The sequence below is a fragment of the Vulpes lagopus genome, chromosome 16, assembly GCF_018345385.1.
Source record: "Vulpes lagopus strain Blue_001 chromosome 16, ASM1834538v1, whole genome shotgun sequence".
NCBI lineage: Eukaryota > Metazoa > Chordata > Mammalia > Carnivora > Canidae > Vulpes > Vulpes lagopus.
In genome coordinates, this window is record NC_054839.1 from 30,701,169 (window position 1) to 30,728,061 (window position 26,893).

Below are 26,893 nucleotides of genomic sequence, written 5' to 3' on the forward strand. Positions count from 1 at the left end.
CAGCAAGTTAAAACATTTCCTTTCCGCTTTTCTGAACTTTCCAGATTTTCTGCAAATAATTATGTGTATTTTGTGACAGAAGAAAACATTTCTAGAATAAAAATTTTACAAATTAATGTAGATAAGCCAGATCAACCAAACCATATTTTGAAGAACAGTGAACTGACACCATTTTTCTTACTGTTGTTAACAAAGTGCTACATTCAATCAGAGATCTTCCCTTTGCACTTTAATACTTGGCAGCAAATCCAAAGTTGCTCAGCTCAAGGACAAAAGCTAATTCACTTTATATAATCAAACTGGGTGGGTTCTGAAAACAAATGTGCTGAAAGATAAACCTTTGCATAAATCATTCTTCTTTTGTTATACTAAGCTTCCATGAAACTCTGCTGAACAGATTTTAATTTGAGTTTAGACACCAACATCCAGCAGACTATTTCACTGATTGATAATGATAAAACTGAGTGGAAAGGGAGTCCATTTATGAAACAAACAATACAACGATCAATCAAGCTTAGGGCAGATAATATTCAAACTTTTGTGTAGTATTTGACTCTCTAGCACCACTCTGTGGAGACCAGCTAAGCTGCTAAACACTTTAAAATTAATGCCAAAATTATCAGTGCTAAGGTTCAGTGTCAGAATGAGGACTCAAAGATATAATGTGGTATCTACTGATGACCCTCAATGAGCTGAATTCTCTTTGTTGCATGCTTACTTAAATTCTAACATCAAAACACAATCATTTCTTCCTCCAACACCCATCTGCCTCCTGCATTTGCCACACAGGCAAATTAATGGAGATCGGATAGGGGGTCAACACCCCTGCACCTTTTAAGTCCTCAATGGTGACTTTTTGATTCCTTCTACCACCTGAAATTGGTTTTTTTGTTTATTATTTTATCCATTTGGTGTTATGTGTAATTTCATTATTCCTTCAAACTATGTTTATATTGGTCACTACAAGAAGTCTAGAACCTCCACGTCAGCCGCCATCCCCTTGTAATCCCAATTTTGCTCTGTGAGAAATGAAGCAATCCCTCCACTTCACTCTATCCCTTTTCTATGGCATTAATCACTACCTGACATACCACATACTTCACTTATTAATTTGTCTTCTTCCTCTAAGATTTTTACCCCATTAAGGCAGACATTGCTATTTGTTTTGCTTTGTTTACTAACAATTACCAGTGCATAGACTTTGACATGTAGTAGGCAATCTATAAAAATTGTTTGAATAGGGGTACCTGGGTCAATCAGTCTGGTTAAGTGAACAACTCTTGGTTTCAGCTCATGTCATTATCTTATGGGTTGTGAGATAGAGCCCCATTTCAGACTCCCATGCTTAGCAGGCAGTCTGCTTGAGTCTCTCCCTCTGCCCCTCCCCCCAGTAGGGTGTATGCTCCTTTCAAATAAGTAAATAAATCTTTAAAAAATTGTTTAAGTGAATAAATTCATGGCATTTTAAAAACCACCTAGGAAGCCTAGAGGCTCCCACTAGGCAATTCTTATCATAATAACCCTTACTCCATGTGGCAGGAAGTCAACAAAAGGATTTTGTGGTTGCTGAGAGTTTTTATTCCAATCATAAAACCAGGAGCTGAGTAAAGTAACAGACATAGGCTCTGATTCCTTTCAGATAGATTCAGTTCAAAACCTCACTTATTACTTAACCACCATAAGCTCTCACTCTGACTGGTCACAATAGGGTTCTGGATCCCGAGGAACCAGTGTTAGCTCAGAACAACTGTTGTGTTATATCTCAAAGAGCCAAGCATTTCCCTCTCTCAATACAGAGCCATCCCTAAAGCTGAAGATCCCTTGGCAGGAGGCTAGAAGAAATGCACACTTGTGATATCATCACAGCATTCTGTTTTTTTTAAAGATGTTATTTATTTATTTATTCATAAGAGACAGAGAGGGGGTGGTGGCAGAGACACAGGCAGAGGGAGAAGCAGGCTCCATGCAGGGAGCCTGATGTGGGACTCGATCCCGGGACTCCAGGATCATGCCCTGAGCCAATGTCAGGTGCTAAACTGCTGAGCTACCCAGGGATCCCCCAGAATTCTTTTTCAAGAGTACCTAAGTATCCTTTTCACATCTAAAATTTAAATTCAGATATTGGATAACAGGACAAAAGGCCAAGACTTTTTAAAGTAGGTTCAAATTGGGCCTTTCATTGACACACCTAGAATTTGGGGGTTTTGGCTGATGTCAGTGTTGTTTTACAAATCAAATGTTTTCTTGGTGGGCTGCACATATAGTTTCTTTTTAGAGTACTGATGATTGATCAGCAAATACTAAAGATCTCTGGGGTTCAGACCATTGTGATAACCTACTGACTAGTCTTTTCTTCTCCACCACCTAACCAAACCCTAACTGTCTCCAATGTTAACATCCTGATATGTGGCTTCTGCCACTCTGGGATTCTAATACCCCAATGAAATCAGAATTCACTTCCACTGTGTCTCCTCTCACTGAATTCTAGGTCTACAAAGGGGAGACTCTGTAGACATTTCCCAAATGGCTAGGATTCTCCTCACCAATGAATTTCTCAATGCATGGTTCAGGGAGACCTTATGTCACAATCAGGAGTTAAGAGAATGGACCAATCACAAAAAAGTCCTCTCATTTCCCAACATCTCTAAATCTTTTACTTTCTTCCTTTGTGTTATACAAGAAATGTCTAGGCCACTGTTGAGTCCAAATTCATCAGCAGACTATGAAAAGGAACTAAAATCCTCCCCAGCTGAGTATAGAATTACATATAGTTACATATACATATGTTGACATATTCTTCTTGATGTAAATCACATTCTTCCATCGTTGGCCAACAATCCTCAGAACTCATTCCCCTATGCATACCCAGGGTTTTGGAAATATAAATTAATAAAGTCATGAAATTCCATTGGGTTGACTTTGTAATAGGCCCTGAGGCATGCTTACACTGTGAGTGGGGATTTGGGGCACAGTGCAGTGGCATTTGATGGTTTGAACACTGAGCAACCTCATGCTTCTCACACATCTCCACCCCATGTTAAGACCTCTACTGAGCACCTTATTAGTTAAAATTGAAATTTCTGCATAAGAGACTAGGGAAAGTTAGAAACTGATGTAAACAACCTGGAGCATAAATCTTTGAGTGTTAGGCTCCAATCATCTCAGCCCTGTGGCTGAAAGGGATTACACATTTCTATTTTAGGAAGTGGCTGGTCTTTAGTTGGTGCCTTGAGCTGAGAGCTAAAGACTCTGAGTGTCATTTTCATCTATTAAACCATCCACTGCTATACCTCCTAGTCCTTCAATTCCTCACACCCCTCAACTGCTCTCTTGGAGCAATTACCTTGTCTCACAAACTTCCTTCAATGGGACTGCTACTCAAAGGGACAACAGATGATATTTTGATTAGCTGGCTTTTTCACTAATTTCAGTGGCTTCTCAGGTCCATTTTCTTAATATCAACTTTTTTTATAATAAATTTATTATTTATTGGTGTTCAATTTGCCAACATACAGAATAACACCCAGTGCTCATCCTGTCAAGTGCCCTCCTCGGTGCCCATCACCCATTCACCCCTACCCCCCACCCTCCTCTCCTTCCACTACCCCTAGTTCGTTTCCCAGAGTTAGGAGTCTTTATGTTCTGTCTCCCTTTCTGATATTTCCCACACATTTCTTCTCCCTTCCCTTATATTCCCTTAAAGATTCAACTTTCTTAACATCATTTTCTTAATATCAACTAATTTCCACTTTCTCTCACCTTCTTCAAGGACAAGTAATAGATTCTAGGTTCCCTCCAACTTTTCTAAAGGTCTATGGGCTGCAGTCTCTCTTGGTACAACTTTAAATAATAGGGCTTTTGGACTCAAATAAAAGAAACCAACCCTAGCTAATTAAAGCAGAAATGGAAATTATTTAAAAGATGCTAGATAGCTCAGATACTCTCTGGAAGGGCTAAAGAAGTAAACTTAGGAATTTTACAGCCAGAAACAATTTCCAAAACAAATCACTTTACTTGTCAAGTAAAGACATCGGGAAGCTTCTGCCAGGCACAGACACCACAGCATGTTCAAACAGCCTCAGTGACTAGACCCTGGATGCTGCCTAGGGAGCTGCTGCCACTGCTCCCCTCAGGAACCAAATATGGTTGTGCATGCTGTCACCAACCCCATATGTTGTCCAAATATATTCTAGATGGTCCTTGCTTTTTGGTGAGACTAATCAGTTACTGATTCAGTCTAGAGAGCAGAGGGATCTGATTAGCAGAGCCTAGATACATGCCCTAACTGCGAAGAGCCTAGAAAGGAAGTATTATAAGGTAAGGGAAGGACAGTAAAGTATCACACAAACTGATAAGGCACTTTAAGACCAGAAAACAAAGTAGGCAACTCCACAGAATTTACACAGAGTTTTATTCAGAGTAACTTACTGATCAGGGATCGGACAGGCAATGATCCAGCTGCTGCATAGCTTTTCTCAATAAAGTCCAGACTTTAGTCTACAGATTTTATAGTGCAAGGGGATGGGGTTGACAACGGACAGTGTGCTGCAGTAAGATCCAGGGGTTTGCATGCAGCTGATTGATAGCCAACCTTTAATTAGATCTTGTGGCACCACCTGTGCATCAGGAAAGGGAAAGACTATGTTATCTCTAACAGATTCATGGGAGGCCAAGGCAAGCCTCCCTCCACCCCAGCCTTGGCAAGCATTTCTAACATACATATATTAATCTCCAAGGGAAGAACATGCAGCCCCAAGAGAAGTCATTGAGTGAACATGAGCAAGGTGGGTGGTCAAAGGTGGAGTCACTATTGTCAGCACTCTGACAGTGAGTTCTGGCAAGGCATCATAAGGGAGAATATTTCCCAAACACAAAATTTGGGTTCTGATGCTTGGATGGACAAAAACAAAACTGATAAAGGTCCACTATCCATGCTTTGTAAAAACCGGCAATGGCTAAAGTGACAAAATTAGGAGATAACTTGAGATTAGTGACCACGTTTTATACCATTTTTATTTCCCTACAGCATTACCCCCAACACAAACACATACATATGCAGGTACCCACATACATACAATAAATGAACTCATATCTCAGATCTTACAAGTCACAGTGAAAGATAGTAATGCTGCATCCTATAGCAATGAATCAAAGAATACACGAGTACAGGGTACATCACATTGATTTTGAAGTAGGTTCCTAGAGGGCTCCCACTGATCACTGCACAGTCATGGTATCTTTTTTTATTTTATTTATTTATTCATGAGAGACACAGAGAGAAAGGCACAGATATAGGCAGAGGGAGAAGCAGGCTCCTCTCGGGAAGCCTGATGCAAGACTTAATCCCAGGACCCCGGGATCAGAACTCAAGCCAAAGGCAGATGCATAACCACTGAGCCACCAAGATGCCCAGTCATAGATGTCTTATTCTGCATTATACCTGGCTCTAAGAGTCCACTGAGCATAAAGGATATCAAATAATCACTATTATAAGCAACTAAAGTAAAGTTTTCAACTGAACCAAGTCAATTCAAAGGGAAACACATGGTGGTATCTAGAAATAATATGATAGGAACAAAAAGGTAATATAATTCTTATACAAGTCAAAAAAAAGGAATCACACCAATAAAACTCATTTGAGCTAATAAAGATGTGGTGAGAAATTTTCAAAACACATATAGCTTTTAAAATTTCTTTGCAATACTGATGAGTACTCTTGCTAGACTAACTTCTAAAGTATAAATCTGACCATTTCACTATCTTCCTCAAATTCCTCACAGATTCTCAAAATAGACCCTAGACCTTTAGAATGGAGGTTATCCATAAAGAATAGGTCAATAAAAACTGATATAAATTTTTAAAAATTCCACCTCCACTTATCCAGTGCTTAGAAAATAAAGTTTCTCTACTATCTCTATCAAATATTAATGATTCCTTAACGATTCAACTAAGGGGAGGAAATATGGGCTCCTCTTTCTGTTCCCCGAGGATGGCCTTGGAAAGTCATTTGGCCTTACTAAGTTCAGTTTCCAACTTGCAGAATGAAGAAATTGGACAAGATTCTTCCCAGCCCTAAAAGATTGTCAGCTCTACTTGGCCAAAGTCTACTCGCCCATGCCCCACTCTCACCTAAAGTAGGTTTAATTTCCATTTGACTTGATTGATTAAGGTAAACATCCAAAGGAGATAAAACACAAACTGTAAAGTTGCCAATTCTGAGTCATGAAAGCAAAAAATAATCTAGTTGCTCAGAATTTCCATAATGCTTCATGATATTTTCAAACAGTGTTTAGCCATTAATCAACACAAATCATAACAGACCCAGAAATGGAGGAAACCATTGACAAAATTTATCTAACAAGTCAAAAACAGAGAAAATGACATTTAAAAATTGTGGGTGAATGATCTCATGGATGACTGGGTGAGCCACATGCATTTTGGGTACTGGGTTATATTACATGATGCTCAAATGGGAGAGAGATGCCACAATCTGGATTAAGCTCTACTTCTTGGGTTCTCATCTTCTCCCTGTCCTACTCACCATAGCTCCTCTGGAGCTGGAATGATGACAATTACTCTCCCACCTGACACCCAGAGATCACTATTCTGACACTACTATACGTCTCTCCTTATTACAATTAGATAATTCATTCAACCTTCCCTGAGCATTTGTTATGCATGCCAATGTTTCATGTAACCACCAAGCAAATGAGCAATTGGAATCTTTCTCCCTCATCCCTATCACCTCTCTGGCTTCTGCTCTCTCTCTTGTTCTGCTCCAGTCCCACTGATCTCTCTACCCCCTCACACATGGTAGATGCCTCCAAATGTTCTCCACTCACTCCCTCCCTCCTCCTAGGACTCCAGCCACCTCTCATGTGTCACTCCAACCCCATCTCTGTCTCTACCTTCTCCCCTACCCCTATTTTCATGCCTTAGCCTTCCTTTGTCTTATCTGTGTGGGACCCCCTCAGGCTTCAACCTGGTATTCCCCGACATTTCTCTCTCCTTTCAAATTTCAATCACATCAAAGGTGATAACATTGAGCAGTGACTGAACCTTAATTTTTGGTAAAGAAGTAACTTGTAGAATTTCAAAAGAAAACTTTATTTAGATAATAATAAATATTGGGAATGACATCTCTGAAAATTAGTAAGTTTTTCAGTGAAGATATAATGGAATCATACTTTATCTAACAAAGATACTGAGTGCCTAATGTATTGGAGGGATAAAAAGATAAAAAAGAGATATTCTTGAGCTCAAAAAGTGTAATGGCATCGTTGCAGCAAGAGAGGCATGATTTCAATGGAAGAAAATGGAAAGCAAGGTGCTATTCCGTCATAGCTCTATCATGGCATTTACTGGAAGGCATTAAAATTATGTGTTAATGTCCCTGTTTTTCCCTTCAGACCATAGGCTAACTGAGGAACCAAAACATGCCTTTGGCATCTTTGCTATCTCTAGCACCTAGAAAAATACTGCACCATGCATACTGTAGTCAGTCAATAAGTGTTGATCTGAATTATTAGTTCTACCCAGAACACGGGGACTATTCATTGGTATATTTGCAGAGAAGGTAACACCTGAACTGGATCTTAAAGGGGAGTTGGAATTTTCTATGAAGAAATAGAATAGCATTGTAAAGTCATAGGAGATATGAAATAATAATAGTAATAATAACAGCTAACATATGGGACTCCTGGGTGTCTCAGTGATTGAGCATTTGCCTTGGTGGTATGATCCCAGGGTCCTAGGATCCTAGGATTGAGTCTCCCATCAGGCCCCCCCGGAGGGATCCTGCTTCTCCCTCTGCCTATGTCTCTGCCTCTCTCTCTCTCTCTCTCCCCCCCTGTTGTCTCTCATGAAAAAATAAATAAAATCTTTAAAAAAAAAAGAAAGAAAGAAAGTGAGGACATAGGGTTAAAAAATATATTCAAGGTCACCCAGTGGGTGAGTGTTAAGCTGGGGTATGAATCTCAGGGGACCCCCATCATTTTCTGACTCCAAAGGCTATGAACTGGTAATACTATCTACTCTTCCAGAATTGAGCCAGCTCAGGTATCCCAAACAACCCAGCACTTGTGGTCACCATTTGTCTCATCCATCCTTCTATTCTTGTGACTCAACCGTTTTCATGACACAACTCTGTCTGTTCCATCTGCTCCAAGTCTATCTCATCTTTGCTTCTCTCTGCTATTGCTTCTCTATTTCTATTGCTTCCTACTTTTCCTCTCTTCTCTCTATCTCATATCCATGTTCTCCACAAGAGCCTTTCACTGTGTTAGAGCACCATAATCATTGCTTGTTGGTTCAGACTGTCTAGCATCCAACTCCTAACACTCCACTATCCTTTCTGGGGGAATCTTCTACTATGTAGATATGGGCATGGAACCTGCATCTTACACAGTAACCAGTAAGCCAGTACTCTCTCTCCCTGCCTAGCCTGGCTATGGAGCAAGGATATAACTCGGCCTAGGCTAGTCAGACAAGTACAGGGACAGCTGAAGACCACCCCCATCAAAGGAGCAGCAGTGGGGCAGCAGGCTGAACATGGTGTTCCTTTTGCATAACTTTTGCTGTGCTCCCCACTGCAGACCTCTTCAGAGTATCCTGGTTTCTGCCTCTTTTCTAAGCCAGGTCTTCTAGGTCCCTATAGATATTCAAGCCACAGACATCCTTCCAGCAAATATTCTGTTGAGGTTAAATTAGCCAGAATCATTTTCTATGCTTGCAAACAGGAATCCAACCAGGATTCAGACACCATGTAGTTTTGGCTCTCACATCTGAGCTGCCTTTGGCTAGGGCCCTTACATCTGCTGCCTTTGGCTACAGCCCCTATCCATAATACAATCCCTTGAAGCCAGGGTGGCCACATAACTGTGAAAACATGGCAGCTTCTGTCAAAGGAGCCACCTGTGGCCTCTGTATTCAGGAGTGAGCTGGGAGCTGTCACTTGGACTCTGATGGACCCTTAATCAATACTCTGGGAGGCTTATATGCTGAACAAATTGAGTCATTGACTGGTGGGAGACTGAAGATGTATGCAAGAGAAGAGAGAAGGGTTGAATAAGGGCTCTGAAAGAAAGGGGAGTGAGGTGGAGGGACTGGTCTTGGAAAACCAGAAGAGTCTCCTTGCTCCCTACCCCAACACTGCTCTTGAGATTGCAAATGTAGGTGTGTTTATAGAGTGAAAGGAACTTGAAGGAGTTCTTGTAAATAGAGTCTACTTCCTCTGTGAGGTAAGAGCCAAGGTAATCTGGTGATAGTGACTGCAGGGAGTTGTGGGGTGGATTTGAAGAAAGGGATGAAAACTTGGAAAACCCACAAAGAAACTGGAGAGATGGCCTACTGGGAACTGACAAAAGGACCACTGAGCTGCTTTGAGGAACTGTTTGTATTTGCATTCATTAATAGCAATTAACTACTCTATAGACATTTTTTTGAACAAGGATTCAGACAAAGGATAGCAACAAGCTTTCCCTGAAACTTTTTCAGGGCAAAAACAGGGACTTGCAAAATCTAGCAAATTTCACAAAACAGAAAAACCTTTAACCTAGCTTCTCAATTTTGGAATTTTGCAACTCTGGTTCAGAGTGAACTCCTTTGCTATACTGGAAGGCAATAATTGTTGAACAACAACAAAAAAAGTATGAAACAAAAGATGGGGATCCCTGGGTGGCTCAGCAGTTTGGCGCCTGCCTTTGGCCCAGGGCGCGATCCTGGAGTTCCGGGATGAGTCCCACATCAGGTTCCCGGCATGGAGCCTACTTTTCCCTCTGCCTGTGTCTCTGTCTCTCTCTCTGTGTCTATAATAAATAAATAAATAAATAAATAAATAAATAAACAAACAAACAAATCTATCTTTAAAAAAAAGAAATTTTTTCTTAAGGAATCTGGATTCTGCCTAATTCAGTTCTTTTTGAGATTAAAAAGTTGGTCCACTTTGTATACAAAAGTACAAAAGAAAATTTAAATAAAAGCTGTTAAGGGCTTTTATAGAAATATTAAGCAGTGATAGTCATATTGACAAGTTTCTTCAAAGTGGCCACCAGTATTGGAGATAAATGTAACCACCAAAATGATCCTTGCTGAAATTCAGTTAGATAGTGGAAAGTTCATCTCTACAATCTGAAGAATAACATAGCTTGGGTGTGGTTATGTTTGATGATTCAGCACACTGAATTAAATCTTAAAATGCTCTGCCTGCTGGTTCTGGTAACCAACTGAACTGATACATAAATTGCAGACTGTATTTTAGATTGCTAGTTAGATTCATGAAGTAAAGATGTGCTTCTGACATGTTATAAGAAAATGAACAATCCCTCTGCATCGTTTGGCATATCCTAAAAGTCGACAGCATCTGGATAAAATTCAACATGTAATTTTAGCTTTTGTCACATTTTGAATAAAAATAGTTGGCTGAACAACTACCTATTTAAATTATTGAAAGCTGGTGATTACAAATAAGCGTCCTGGACAATAATTAGAGTGGCAGTAGAAATGATTCAGAGTATGAAGAGCTTGGATAGGATTCCAGAAGTAGTTTTCCCCCAAATTGAATGGTGCAGACAAAAGCAGTTTGTTCTTCAAAAAATAAGTATTCTTAAACTATTGCATTCGTTGATGGAGGCTGCACAGACATGGGTTAATTTACTTAACATTTCAGAGATTTGGGGTTTTCAAACTGCAGCAAAGATGAAGCAAAATAGAGATTAAAATTCATCATTATTTTCTTGTTCTTTTCAAACATGAAAGCATCACATTCTTAAAGGACAACTCCCAGCACATAGGTTCTTATTTGAGACATGGTAAAGAAACAAAAAGATAAACTCTTTTTTTGAAACATAATATGATTCCAAACAGCCACTAGAGGACAGTCAAAACACTGGGGATGTAAGTGAGGCAAGTCCTTAGATCAGTAGCTTCAAATGAAAGGATTTTTTAAAATATTTGATTATTTAGAGAGAAAGAGATTATTAAAGAGAGAAAGACAGAAACAGACAACAGAGAGACCAAGACAGAGAATAAAGTACATTCTTGATCACATTAATGTAACAATGGGAAAAAGCAGTAAAAATGTCCCACAGGCCTGCCAGGATTTTTATTGGCACACATTTCCAGGACAACGCAATGACAGCATGACGTCTGACCCATGCCTTGGGGACAAGAGTTGTAGGACAGTGATTCAGCACAGATGACGTAATGAGGTCAGTTCCCCAACACACTGTGATTTTAAACACTGCCTCCAAAACAGCCAAAGATCAAGGATAACTACCCAAAATACAAATCACTGGCATCTGCCTTATGGAATATTCGCAGGCAGCTGCAGTGGTAGGTCATTCACTGTATGTGTGTACGCGCTTTTCATCTAAGTGATGTCTTTTTAGATTCCAAAGTTGGAATTATTACTTTTAAAAAAAATTCCCATGGCTCCATTTAACCCACGCTATTTGTGGGAGGTGAGGAAGAGATGACTCACATGATTGCTAAAATGCTTGTGAAAATGCAGATAAAATGGTGACAGACATGGAAGCATTCAGCTCTTATTCTTTAAAAATCTTTCCAAAAAGAGAATTGGGATGGGAGTGAGGAAGGCATGAAGAGAAATCAATCCTATGCATTATGAAGATTCTCAGACCTCAAGGCTTAAAAAGTAATTAAAGGTCCTTAGCATCTACTATTTTCCATTATTTCTAGTCTATAATTCTTCTCTTAGCCATTTTAAATTAGAAAAATCTGTATACTGTGATGTCATATTCAAGAAGCTTTCCAAATCAGCTACTGCTAAATTAACCGTAGAAATGTGGCTATAGATCTAGTCTGCAAATGTCAAAGGGAACTAAAGAAACTTCTAGGCCTAAGTGAAATGAATAAAGACAGAAGTCAGGGCCCACACATTTTCATGTCCTGAAGCAGAGCTTGGCCGGCCTTTGTTGGGACTTCAGTGAACAGTACCCTCGCCCCTTGGAGGAAAAGGCATTAAGTAGTTTGAACTGACACAGTGGGAAATAACTACATCTTTGTTCCTTCAGAGTGAGAAACTAATCTAACTGTTGACAGTGAAAGGGAGGAAGTGTGATGCTTAGATCCCAGATACTTAGATCTCCAACCATTTGTCTGAAATATAGCTGCGATTGATTTATTGAACATATTTACTTACATTTTTGTAAATACTTATTTTTCAAATGAATGCACAGAAAATCAAATCATTTAACCTAACATAAGACATTTTACACTGAGTCTTCTGACCACATTTTATCCAAATCTCCTCTCTAATCATTTATTTGATCCTGGGTTTGCCTTTCCTTTCACTTTCATAAAGCAGATTCATACAGGGGCAGTAGAATCAGGCATGCCTTAAATATTTGGCCCTTTGGGTTCACTGGAGTCATTCTATTTACTGTAAGAGACAGGGGAATTTGAATTAGTGATTACTTAGATTCCTTAAGAGGCCTTCAAATGCTGCAGTGGTTCTGAGTACCAAAGTATTTTTGTATATCTGGTTTTACTGCAGGCTAAGAACCCAGACTATAACTATGTAACTCACAGGACAGACTGAAAAATAAATTAGTCATAAACAAAGGTAAAAGGCCAGATCCTAAAGTGTCTGTAAGTTTGAGATTTTTAAGTACATTTCAAATATGTAGATTCCTCTCTGAAACTTCCATAGTCTCACCAGGAGAGATATGCACCCCTGCAGTTCCTAATTGTATCTTTCAGATGGCCCTGTCCATCTTATATTATAGTTACTGTACATTCCTATAAAGGAAGGGTTTTATCTCACACACCACTCAATTGCCCTGATTGTCTTGCACATTTGTAACTCAATAAATATTGACCAGATGAATGAGATTGCAAGGTAGAAAGTAAGCAAGAGATGGGCCTCACCCAACACATCTTCCTGGGCATGTTCTTTGCAAGGCAAATTAATCTTCCACCCAGAGGCAAGGCCCAGAGATACCATGAATGGCTCTCCACTTTGTTCCCAGGTGTTAGTGCTGCCTCAAGCCACGCCTTCCAGACTCAGGAGCTGTTCAGCCTCCTTTGTAAAAGATAGTCAACCTTGAGGTTCTTGAACTGCTGGACAATGTTAATTGATATTCCTCAAAAGGATGTATTGACTCGGTCATGTCTTACATAGCATCTCTCATATTGGAGGTGCTCTGTACAAGAGGAAGGAAGGGAAGAATGATTATATGGAAAGGTATTACGCTCCAGTTTCCTAAATATGGAAAAAAATTTCAGAATCAAATCTGCCAGACTGCTGGTGTAGTCTTGTTGTTCTGCTCCGAGCCCTTCCCATCCCTTCCATTCTCATACTCAATAATGCCATCTGAATGAGTCATATAGCTCCCATGATGGTATTTTATAAAGTTGCATGTTTTAGGAAGAAGTTGGGTTCTTTGATCTTTATCAAATGTTTTATAAATTTTTTAAAGTTAAATTTTATAAAGTTTTATAAATTTTTTAAAGTATAAAAATTTATAAAGTTTTTATAAATTTTATAAAGTTGCATGTTTTAGGAAGAAGTTGGGTTCTTTGATCTTTAATCTGGTTTGTAGCTATGTTTCTACTTAGTCTCTCCAGGTTCGGCTCTTCTTCCCAAACCTCCTCCAGGTTTTGGTGTTTGTGAAATTGCTATTCTTTCATTATTTTTATTTTTATTTTTTTCTTTCATTATTTTTAATATGTGCTCCATCAGAAGCCTATGGTACTCTTGTACAAGGAGCTAATGCTGATAGACCAAGGGGTAAGCTAGTATAACCAAAATAATAATAATAATAATAATTAAGCCTGATGCCAAAAAAAAAAAAAAAACAGTGAAATGAAATGCTGCCTGTTTACTTTTTCATAGTTGGGCGGAAAATCTCAAAATTAAACGGACTCCATTGCTTAACAAAACAGCACTAAAATGGTCATAAAAAATAAGTGTGGGTGTGTTTATGTACTAAGTAGGATTTGCCCTCTCCCGTCCCTCCCTCCTTTCTTTCTCACTCTTTCATTTGTTCATTAATTCTTTCATGACGACACATGTAAGCAGATCAAACAAAGAGTCTTTTCTTTTTTTGAAAACATTAAAAATGAGGAAAGGGGTCAGATATCCCTCAAAAATGGCAAAAAGTGTGATTGAGTTGTCTTCAATGGATACTATAATATTCCTAATTGTTTTGTCATGAGAAACATTTACTATTTTGGCAGGGTCACAGTTTTGGTATATTACCCATGTATATTTTAACCTTCAGTGTAATTTCATATATTTGACTTCATTTCCTTAACTCTGAATGTCAAAATGTAATGGTTGTTTACCAATAGTAAGAGTCTTTGAAGACTTTGTATATACTCTTTATGGCTGCCACACTTTATCTTAACATTTTAATTAGAGTTATTAGATTAATAGAAACATGGCATCTGTGCCAACAATGAGTTAGTTTGTTCACCAAATGATTTTTCCTTTCTTTCCAAGTACACTGCTGGATGACATGTCATAGCCACTTTTCCAATTGGATGTAGCTTTGTGACTGGGTGTTGGTCAATGGAATATGAATAGAATGAACAGTTTATGAATAGTCATTTACTACTTCCAGGCTTCACATACACAGTTCTCTCTTTTTTCCCCTTGTACCCATTGACTGAGAAGTCTAAGGATTAAGAAAAGGATCTAAAGTCTACATTGCTGTTTGGAGGACAGTCACCTAGTAAAGCCAGCCAGCCAGCCAGGCTAAAATGAGTGATAAACTTTCATTTTGGATTTCCAATCCAAATTTCAAACTTTAAAATTTTCACATTCTGTGTCACAGCTGTTGGCCTGATCCAACTAATACATCAGTCTGAGAAAAATAATGTTTTCTAAAGATATTCATGGATAGGAGCTCGAATGGGAAAATCAAGCTACTGGGAATTGGTGTAAATATAGAAACCTGCTGTTTTCTCTCTCTCTCTCTCTCACTCATTCACAAAGCACCAGACTAACATATGGTAGCCATGACAAAGATATTGTGAATATTCAATTCAATAAACATTTAGTAAGCAAAACTATGTGCCAGAAACCAATACAAAGGGTCATCTTTAGTTAAGGGCAGAGAGCCAGAAAACAACACAATGTAATAAGACAATTAACTAAAGGCTTTGGTGGAGAGAAATAAACGAGACATGAAGAAAAGGGAGAGAAAGGAAGATGGACACCAGAAGAAGGAGGTACAGAATGGACATAGGTAGCAGAGCTTGGAGAGATTCCTTGAAGTACTCCAGAAAATTTTCAGGGGACCCTGGGGTCTGGCCTAGAGATAGGGAGTAAATAATAAGCATCAAATCTTAGATTTGATACCTTCAGCCTTCTATTCATCCTTCTCCATCTTCTTTAATCTTTCCTCATAAATCTTAATTTTTCAACCATGTAATCATCATTCCATTCCCTTTGCTCTCTTTTAAAATAAGTAGGCTATTTCTTGCCTTATATATATAATTTCCTGTTTAGTCCTTTAAACTGTATTCAAGATAAAAGACTAACCAGAAGAAGCACATACCTCTGCATACTTTAGCAAGCTATGCTCCATAGTTATACCTCATGGCACATCCCAGGTATCTGGTGGGAATCTTGGAAGGAGTGTCAAACCAATCAAGCACTAGCAATTTCTGGATCCTTTTCTGCAATGGTGAAGCACAAACCACCATGCAGAGTCTTAGATTTCTATGTGATACTTTTGGTAGGATAAAAAAAAAATCCTGCCTTAATTGTTGTGATTCTCTGTAGTTGGCTGCTACTGAGCAAGGTTGAGCAATCTATTTCTCTGAAGGGAACACCCGTCTTTCTGGGAAAATTTAGGCACATTCCTTCCTAGAAGAGAAGGGAAAGACTAAGTGGCCTTTGACAGAATTTTAAGACCTGTCTAAAAAAGTGACATTTCACAATGATAACATGGTGTGGCAGTGAAAATCTTGATTTGACATTGCCCACTGTCTCCAAAAGATTCACAGTGTTTTTGCACATAAATCATCTCATCCAAAGATGCTTATTTTGGTAATAGCCTCACTTGTAGCACCAGGTAAATCTGTTCGAGGCTTTCTGGGAAATACTGCAGGCTTAGAATTGGTGCTTCCATTCAGGAAATATGGAGATATTGGCTGGAATCATAATGTTATCGGTTTTGAATCAAAGGGCCTTGAGCAGACTAGGTAACTGCCCTCTGCATCTTAGTCTGTGAAATGGGAATAGGTCAGTAGATCATATTCTCTTCCCTTCACTCCTTTGATTTTTATCATTCTCCCCAGGAAGTCAAGGTGGGTTCTTTTTGTTTCCATCCTCACCCTCAGTGGTGAGGGATCTTTTAGCATAGTATTCAGAACATTCCTGACCTCCCAATCTAAATTAAACATTCAGGTCCCCATCGTATTGCTCCAGTTCATTTTGGATGCTTCCTAAGAATAGGAGATACAACGTAAAGAGAACTTACTAACATAAGTAAAAACTAGTACAGCAATGCAAAGTTAGGACTGAAGAAGAGGTTAGAGGATGACATGGAAATGAGGATGAGACAAAAGGGATCAAAGGAGGAAGGTCTCCGTGAGCCCCTGCTGAGAGCAAACTTGGCAGGGACTGGAAGGCAATCAAGGGGAGCAGGATAGAAACATCTGAATTTTCCTTTGAACTTCAAGGATATTCTGAGTAGATGTGAGTAAACCTGGAGCGATTCTCACTGGAATTCTTAGCCATTGGAATGGAATGAGGTGTTACAACTGTGATACTTATTCCCAGTGGTGTTGTAAGGATTAAAGTGGGTTCATGTATGTAATACCCCGGTACCCTAAAAAAAATTTTAATAAAAAAATACCATGATATCCTGATAAGAGTAAGCAGTGGCCTCAACTCCTTGGATTCCCTTCTTTGCTAGGCATCTTCAGCATCTTCTCTCCCCTCATTATTTCCCATCAGCATTCAGACATGCACTCATAGCTCCTATCTTTTGAATAATCTCTTTGTCCCTGATTCTATCTCTGTTTATCTCTGTTTCTCTGTTCCCCCTCACAACTAAGCTTCTGGAAAAAACAATCAACCAAACAAACAAAAAACCCACCCCACTCCATCACTGATTGACCTACCACAATCCAGCTACAGAAACTGTTCTTGCTATGGCCAAAAGTTACCCCTTCGTTGTCCAAAACAAGGAGCCATTCAGACCTCTTCTCTCCTACCTCTTTGCAGCATTCACATTTGTGAGCATCTACTTCTTAAAACCCTTTCTCATGGATTTTTAATTTTTTTATTTTTATAAATTTATTTTTTATTGGTGTTCAATTTGCCAACATATAGAATAACACCCAGTGCTCATCCCGTCAAGTGCCCACCTCAGTGCCCGTCACCCAGTCACCCCCACCCCCCACCCACCTCCCCTTCCACCACCCCTAGTTCATTTCCCAGAGTTAGGAGTCTCTCATGGATTTTTTGATAGCACACTCACTGGGTTCCTCTCCTACCAGTCTGGCCACTCCTTCTCACTCCCCATTGTTGAGTTAACTCTTCTATCTAATTTTTAAATGTTTAAATTTTCTAACAAGGCTGAAGGTCAGCATCTGACCTTCTTCTCTATCTTTATTAAGTATTCTCACGCATTCCTATGCTTTAATTCCACTATGTTACAACTACCAAATTAATAGCCTCCAAATTTATATCTCATTTCAGATCTTTGTATCCAAATGTCTACTTGACATGTCTAATTGGACATCCCACACTTAATGTGCCTAAAACAGAAGAACACTTGCTCTCTCCTCACCCCAGCCCAAACCAATACCCACTTCTTCAGTCTTCTTCATCTTGGCAAGTGACACCTCCATTCACCCAGAAAAAAACAAGCCTCTCCTTCAGCTGCTGTGGCCAATCCATTACTAAACCCTGCCAGTCTTCTCTCCAAATTAAATTCTTACTCCATCTCTTTATCTCCACTTCCTCCACTTTGGTCTTTCCTCCATCATCTCTCATCTGAAATGCTTTTTATTTTCTTGCAATTTTGCACAACTCCAATTCATTCTTAGAATTTCTATTATATCCCAGAATGATAATTTAAAAATTACATTTGATTATATCACTCCGCACCAAATAGAATAGCATTTGTGTTTTCTATGGCCCATTCAGAATGATCTAGCCTCTACTGCTTCTAAAGCTGCATCTCATCTTAGTTTCTTATCCCTTGCCATGCACCAAACATATAGTCTTTTTCTATCGTTCATGTTTGTCAAGATTTTTATTACCCCTGTATCCCTGTACCAATGTATAACCTGTTTCTTCCAGATAGGAAATTTTCTCCGTCCCCTTCATCTGTCTACTCCTAGTAATTCTTCAGGTTTCCATGCAAATATTCCCTGATTCATCAACCTAAATTAGACCCTCTTCCATTTTCCTGAATTCTGTTCTTTTTTTTCATACCATCTGACACAAATTGTAATTATATACCTGTACATATGATTATCTATAATATTCATCTACAATTATATATAGCATATATTGAATATGTATATGATATATTATATATAATATTACCTATTATTATATATCTGGTATGTTTAAATATATATAACATACAGATATACAGTTAGAGAATTACATCTGTAATTACATAGTTGTACATGTGATTGTTTCCTCAACTAGACAGCTGGATTATATATGTCTCCCTTGCTATTGTATATCTCACCTCTAGCAGAGTGCTTGACACAATATGTATACAATAAATATTTGTTTCGTGAAAGAATATCATTACTCAGTAGTAGTGACACAAATATTTATAGTAGTATAGACTCAAATCCCTTTTCTGAGTCCCTTATAGTCAGAGGTGTTCAGGAATACAGAAATATTCTGATTTTTGTGCATATATCACATTATGGAACACTCCCGACAGGCTCTAGGGTAGCATCTGTAATAAAACACTATTATTTCCACAGTTCAATGTACAGGCATTTATAATAAGTAGAACTAGTTAAAGCTCTAAATAGCCACATCAGATCAGCTCCACTAACATCATCAATGAAGTCGTGAAAACAAAGCCTGAGTTTTCAGAGGAGTTATGGATATAAGAATTGCCTATAAGAATTGAGGAGCTGTCCTATCTTTGCCATAAAAGCTGGCTTTCATAGGAAGTGCCACAGAGAGCTCACTATTACCATGTGAAAAAGCATTCGTCATTTACTCAGACTGACCCAAAATAAATTCGAACAATTCATGGGGAAATAACTGACTCCCCAATGGACTCCAAACATACAGCCTTTCCACAGTGAAATTTGTTCTCACTGATATAACCATCTCCTGGGAGCACTTGAAACTACATTTTGGAACAGATTTGGGAGGAAAAAATTATTATAAGGAATCCTGTCCAAAGGCAGGGTCAAGGATGCCCAAGATGTAATTAACAATAAAAATTCTGTCTCACCCTTCCTTGCCCCTGCTGACACTCATGACTTACATGACTTCTCTGCTAATAACTTTGCTGAACTTTCAAGTGTCTCTGTGTTTATATTATAAATGCTTTTGCCCTTAAATTCAGTACAGTGTTATAAGTTATTAGTTATTCTTTGTAATGGTTATTGTACTCTAAATTATTTTATCTATAAAAGAATTAAGCATTTATGAAAATTTCTGCCAAAATGTAATAACAAACTTATCATAATATTAAGGAGGAAAAATTCAAGGTGCCTTATATTCTGTCAAAAATATGTCCTTTTTTCCCTTATCTTTCACCACCAATTTGGGGTGGGGTTAGGTAGTATTCTAAAATAAACACTATGCAAGTTTTTGGATGAGAACCTGAATTTTAAAATACTTGATAGATCATTGTAATTTTACTTTTAAAAATGGAAAAATTATCCTCACATTAGTATTATTGGCATGAAACTTTGATACAGATATTCATGAGAATTATCATTATTATTTTAAAGATTTTATTTGTTTATTCATGAGAGACAGAGAGAGAGAGAGAGAGGCAGAGACACAGGCAGAGGGAGAAGCAGGCTCCATGCAGGGAGCCCAACGTGGGACTCAATCCCGGGACTCAAGGATCACGCCCTGGCCCAAAGACAGGCGCTAAACCGCTGAGCCACCCAGGATCCCCATGAGAATTATTATAAAAGAAAATAAATAGGAAAATAAACAACTTTTTCAGAGCATTATTGGCTTACTATAAGCACCATAAAAAGATAAAAGAACAGAAATATTTGGTCAAATATTCAGAGGGGAACAAGAAGCATATCATCAATAAGTGGAGTTTCCTTTAACAAATAAGAAAATATTTTATAAGCATCTTTAGCTTGATGTCAAAATATACATTTTAAAATACATTCAGCAAGAGGATATAGTAATATGGTATCTTTAATGTGAACTGTCACATTGTAATCTCCTGAAAGGCAAATTTCCAAGATGGTAACATTATTTTTCCTAATTAACCTTACATATTTACTATTGTAAAACAAACACAAGATGCAACTTAGATGTAACTCTATTTTATCTGAATTCAAAGCCACAAAGATGAGTCTCAAAACTGATGGCCTACCAACTAACACATCTTAAAAAGAGCAAAAAGCCAATGGTGATATTTTATTCAGCCTTAAAGCAGCAGAGATACAGAATTCTGGATAAAGAGGACTTATTTTCCTCTTAAATTAGAAAAAGGGATAAATGTGAAGATGCAATTGAAGTCATTTTAAACTTTTTTCTTTTTAGATTTATTTTTTTAACAGGGGTAAAATAGACAACATGAAATTTGCCATCTTAACCATTGTTAAGTTTACAATGCTATAGCTTTCAGTACATTCATATGCAACCTTCACCACTATCCATCTCCAGAACTTTTTCATCTTCCCAAACTGATGTTCAGTACCAATTAAAAGCTAACTCCAGTTCCCTCTCCACTAGCCCTTGACAGTCACCATTCTACTTCCTGTTTCTATCAATCAGACTAATCTAGGTACTTTGCATAAGCAAAAACATACAATATTTGTCCTTTTGTGACTGGCTTCTTTTGCTTAGCATAATATCCTCAAGTTTCACCCATGTTGTAGCATGTGTAAGAATCTCCTTTTTTAAGGCTGAGCAATATACATACATACAAAATGTATGTATCACATTTGTTCCTTCATTCATCTGTTGATGGACATTTGAGTTACTTCTACTTTTTGGTTATTGTGAATTATGTTGTTTAAAATCTTTTTTTTTTTTTTTAACCCATAACATAGGCTCATCTAGGTGGTTCAGTGGTTGAGTGTTTTGCCTTTGGCTCAGGTCATGATCCCGGGGTCCTGGGATCAAGTCCCACATTGGGCTATTGGCAAAGAGCCTGCTTCTCCATCTGCCTATGTCTCTGCCTCTCTTTCTGTGTCTCTCATGAATTAATTAAGAAAATCTTTATAAATCAATCAATTAATCAATCCCATAACATATTAGCTAGAAAAATTTTTCTACAAGATAAAACTGACACCCTTTGCTTCAAAAGGAAGTCTATTTTGTCAGCAAAGAAACTCTACTTTTTCCAGTAATACTACAATTACCTTTCACAAGTTAAATGTTACTTCATTAGATGAAAAGTAAACTGTCCTCCCAACTACCTTCCCTCCAAATCATCAAACTTATTCTTAGAATTCATGTAACACAGGGATTGTAATAAAACATTCTCCTGCTGTTACTAAATTTGCACCACTGAAAGGTGACAAGCATTTGCCAAATTCACCAAGTTAGTAACAAGAACAGAGAATAAATCCTTGTCTCCTAATTTTCCAGGGAATTCAGTTTACAAGACGCTGTGAATACATGTAAGCTTCAGAATCACAACAGTCCAAATGCCAGGTAGATTCTAGAATGGCTTTAGGTCTATAAGCAGATTTATTATTAAGACTTCACCTTATAGTCCCTTGTAATGAAGTTTTGAAGGACAGACTCCCCAGATTTTCTCATAAAAGGTGTAACATGGAAGACACCTTAGGTATCATCTTGGACAATTCCTCATTTTACATCAGGCCAAGAAGCAGTACTTTCCTATCATAGACAATTGCTTAAAATCATTTTAGGAATAAAAAAAGGGATGAATTAATTAGTAACATGCTATGTCGTATGTGTGTCTTCCTTTCATGTCTAAAAGTAAGATTCTAGTATAATTTGATGGCTTTCAAGGTAGCACAGTAGAGTTTTCATTTCATATTTTTAGACTACATAGATTGAGTGCCATGAATTTCTGATTCCTTCAAAGAATCCACACCTTTCATCTCAGGAATTGCTATTAAAGTGGATGTATTTATCAAAGGCCAGATCTAGTTGATAGCTCACCTGACTGAATGCTTCTTGGAGATGAACTTTTTGTAGGGGAGGATCATCACAATGCTCAGTAATACATATAATTACCTTCCCACAAGTCTAGCTCTATTTCCTTAACTGAAAATTATACTGCCTTCCTCATACTCACCTCTCCTCCCAATCACTGTCTTAACATTGTCATTCAATGTGATTTCATTGTGAAGAGGAATAACTTTGGGGTTTCATACTTTAAAGAAATCATAATAAAATCTCTACTGTTGCTACTAAATTTGTGCCACTCAAAGGTGACAGCCTTGTCATCTGTTTAAAAATTTTGTGCTCAATCTCTCAAACAACGTAACATAAAAAGTCAGCTAAAGGGGAAAAATTCATTCCCCTTTTTGTCTAATAAAGGGTTCAATCATTGCAGCAAAAGCTGAACAGCTACTTCTTGCTTTAAAGGGGAAAAGGGGGGATCCCTGGGTGGCACAGCGGTTTGGTACCTTCCTTTGGCCTAGGGCGCGATCCTGGAGACTCGGGATTGAATCCCACGTCGGGCTCCCGGTGCATAGAGCCTGCTTCTCTCTCTGCCTGTGTCTTTGCCTCTCTCTCTCTCTCTCTGTGACTATCATAAATAAATAAAAATTTTAAAAAATCCATACTTATAAAGGGGAAAAGGTCTCTGTTCACAATTCCAAACTTATAAAACCAATAAATTAAAAAAAAAAACCAATAAATTAGGAAAATTATTATTTGTAATTGCAAAGACATTTTTATTTTTTTCTGATATGCTTTCACTGAGCCTGTATTTTACCTTCAGGATCTTGCATAATTTCATTTCATTGACAGGACATAAATTATATCCAGAACCAAAGCAAAGTAGTCTGGAAAATAGGGTTCTTGGGCTTCCAGCCTTACAATACAGGAGAGAGCATAAAGAGTTTGAAAATAAATGTTGACAATAGATGGATGGATGGATGGATGGATGGGTGGATGGATGGATACATAGACAGAAATTCTCACTTATTTTCACATTTTTCTTTATTCTCTTTTCCTTTTTGTCTTTTTTTTATTTTTTGAGTATAGTTGACACACAATGTTATATTAGTTTCAGCTGTACAACACAGTAATTCAATTTCTCTATGTGTTATGCTATGTTCACTACAAATGTAGCTATCATCTCTGTCCAAGCAACACTATTGCAATATCATTGACTATATTCTCTATGTTGTCTTTTTATTCATATGACTTATTTATTCCATAACTGGAGGCCCATTTCTTTTCACCTATTTTTGCCCATCTCCCCAACCTCCTCCCCCAAGAAAGACAAATACCATTATGACTTCACTTATGTGGAATCTAAAAAACAAAACACATGAATAAACAAACAAAAAGCAGAAGAGTATCCTATAAATAACAACGAACAAACTGATGGTTGCCTATTTCCACAGTGTTTCATGCTCTCCCTGTATATATGGAGAAAGAGAGCTATAATATAGAACATATTCATGTGAGATACACACACACACCTGCTAAGTTAGTAATACACACATATACTTGCTGATTATCAACTGTGCTTGCCCGAGGCCACAGCACCCATACAGAGTGTTTCCTGCGTGGAATCATCTCTAGGCTCTTTCACAGAGATGGTTATAACACTGCTTCATGAAAGGTCACCGCTAACTTCCCTGGTGCACTCTCAATGTCACAGTTATTCAGCAATACATAGTGCAAACAAAAAATAAATAAATAAGCAAGGCAATTAGGCCTGGCAATTCCATTTCCCATCTATGAATTAGATGAGGAAGGCTTTCTTCCTAAGAGTTTGTCGAGAGCAGCCAGCTGGCTTGCTTTTTCAAAGGCAGTTTCAGCATGTGCTCTTGTGTTTGCATCTGAGCAGTCTTATTTGGCAACATTTTTTGAATATCCACACTAAAGGGAAACAAAACCACAGACATTTCCCTGGATGAACATACATTCTAGTCAGTTTCCTGAGCACTTACTAAGACGCAGAAACTTTACATATTTATGAACGTTATTAAAATAAATCTGCAAGGTAAATATTATCCTTATTTCTCCAATGCAATAAAATAAAAAGGAGAAATTGTGGATCTTACAAAACCCAAGCTCCAATCTAATTGCTATTTATAAAAAAATAAAAAATAGGAGATCCCTGGGTGGCTCAGCGGTTTAGCTCCATCTTCCGCCCAGGGTGTGATCCTGGAGACCCAGGATTGAGTCCCGCATCGGGCTCCCTGCATGGAGCCTGCTTTTCCCTCTGCCTATGTCTCTGCTTCTCTCTCTCTCATGAACAAATAAATAAATAAAATCTTTAAAAATAAATAAAATCTTTAAAATAAATAATAAATAAATAAACAAACAAATAAATAAATAAATAATTGCTATTTATGTGGAAACCCATAGAAAGTACTGCACCCACAAGTTCACTCTACTACAGAAGTGCTGAAAGGATGCACAGCCAAGTGGCCAGGAGAGTCAGAGTAAAGGGAGGGATATGTAAAACCAAAGGTTGCTGAAGCTCATTAATTGCCCCAAGTATTTTAAGCAGAAACAAAATTTTTACAAAATATTTGCATGAATGCCTTATGACATTTAAAGCAATATGTCTAAATTAGCATCAATTTATGCTTCTAACATGTCAATTTTCTCTTAACAATGGATAATATTATGCATTAAATTTTGACACCAAACACATAAAGGCTCCGAACGATTTTGACTATCTAATCACTTCCAAAGAAAGTTCAGTGTCTAAGGGTAGCTCCATATTATGAAGGATAATGTGACTCACAGGAGTCAGACTTGGAAAACAAAGGCAGGACAAAGGCCCCAACATTCCTAGTCTCCTGTCATGCTTTGAGTTTATGGACTGACCACAGTAAATCACTGATCAGATTGACAGTCATTCCACTTCTGCCATACTGATAGTGAACCCAGTCAAAAGGAGGAAGAAACTGAACAATACTCTATTAAATAGACAACTAATCTGGACAGTTGAAGCCCAAACCACTTTCTCACAAGTCATATGGTCTCAGCTACCTCTATGTGTCAGCCATTTGCTCTTAGCCCTAGTCTCCTTTGAGCCTTTAATTCTTTGAGGAACAAACAATATCAAATACAATACCTTGCCTTGGAAATAAGTTTCTGAAATGAAAAAGATCAACCTAATAAACAACTGAGGCTGTTACTTAAGCCTTTAAAAAAATATTTTATTTATTTGTAGTGGGAGACAGAGAGCATACACCCACAAGCAGGGGGAGGAGTAAAGGGAGAGGGAGAGAAAGAGAAAATCCCAAGCAGACCACAGAGCTTCACGTGGGGCTCCATCGCACAACCCTGAGATCATGACCTCAGCCAAAATCAAGAGTTGGATGCTTAATTGATGGAGCCACCCAGGCACTCCAAGCCTATTTTTAAAAGCAAAAATTGTTTCCTACTTGGAAATGACAGTATGTTTTTAAGGGTACAAAATCTTTTGGGATATTTTTAATTTGAAAAAAAATCTTTATATATATAAAGTCCTTAAAAAGCTTTTGGAATCTTTGACTCAGCTTATCTATTACCCAAACTGCAAAGACTTAGCCCACCTCTCTTCCTAGGGAATGGTATTTGATATTATTGGGTTCATGTCATTCAGACATTCATGTCTTAAAGTAATCGAAGACTTAGTTATGCTGGTCCATCATTCTCCTGCTTCTGTATGTGTCACTACAGGGTTCCAGTAGACCTCATAGCCACAGGACAATAGTATTCCATGGTCCCTTCAGTTCATCACAGTAGTCTTCATTTCCAAATGAAAGTTCACTTTAAAGTTCTATCCAGCATGTATTATAGTTGGCTAATTTTCAACATGACATTCACTATGAAGATTTTCTGTGTCAAAATAACAAAATAACAAATTCAAGAAATTAAAACAACAATAAGGATAGTTATTGTGGTGTCATATAGACACAAATACTGACTAGCCATCTACCAACATGATTGGAATTACTATTACTGAATTTTGTTGTTCACCCAAGAGCACCAAGCATGCTTCAAAGGGGGATAAAGCATCATTTGGCAAAGGCAAGTCAATGCAGAGCTCATGACACAAGATAGTGGTTCTCAATCATCTTCATTTGTGACAGCCAACTGGCCCCAGCAATTATAACCATATTTAATGTGTCCTCAACCCAATTCCAGCCATATTACATGCAGAGTAAATTTTTAATCCTTTGAGATAGGAAATGCAACTCTACACTGATCAAATAAGATTATTCCCAAAACTACAATCTAAGTCAACTCAGAATAAATAGAGGCAAGAGAAGATGATCATATGGTCTTGTCACAAATCTAGTCACATCTTCTGCTGAATAAATATACTACTGGAACATCAAAGGGGTTCATAAGTACAACATATGTTAAAGGAAAAGGATTTATTCTTAAAATGGGCATTTTGGGCAGTCACTCAATAACTCTTAGTCTCTTAATCTTTCATCTTTCCTAACAACTAATTCTTAATGTAATGATCTCCACACTACCATATGTAATTGTATATGTGTCTCTAAGATTTATACATTTATATTCTTTTTGGATTAAATTAATGTTATGGACTTGCCTGTCATCCCCATT

The 26,893-nt window shown here is 37.9% G+C and overlaps 1 protein-coding gene across 16 annotated transcripts in view; it reads right to left on the reverse strand.

Annotated features, from left to right (window-relative positions):
• The window catches only part of SCEL (sciellin), a 296,272-nt gene that overhangs the window by 147,749 nt on the left and 121,630 nt on the right, over positions 1-26,893 (reverse strand). For 9 of the 16 annotated variants that reach the window (XM_041730852.1, XM_041730851.1, XM_041730854.1 and 6 more), the window contains exon 1: positions 15,525-15,685. The exons of the other annotated variants lie outside the window; for them this stretch is intronic. In XM_041730852.1, coding sequence (XP_041586786.1) covers positions 15,525-15,554 — 30 coding nt within the window. In that variant the 5' untranslated portion in view covers positions 15,555-15,685. Of the gene's footprint in view, positions 1-15,524; positions 15,686-26,893 lie in introns of those variants that run through there. 16 annotated transcript variants of the gene reach the window in all.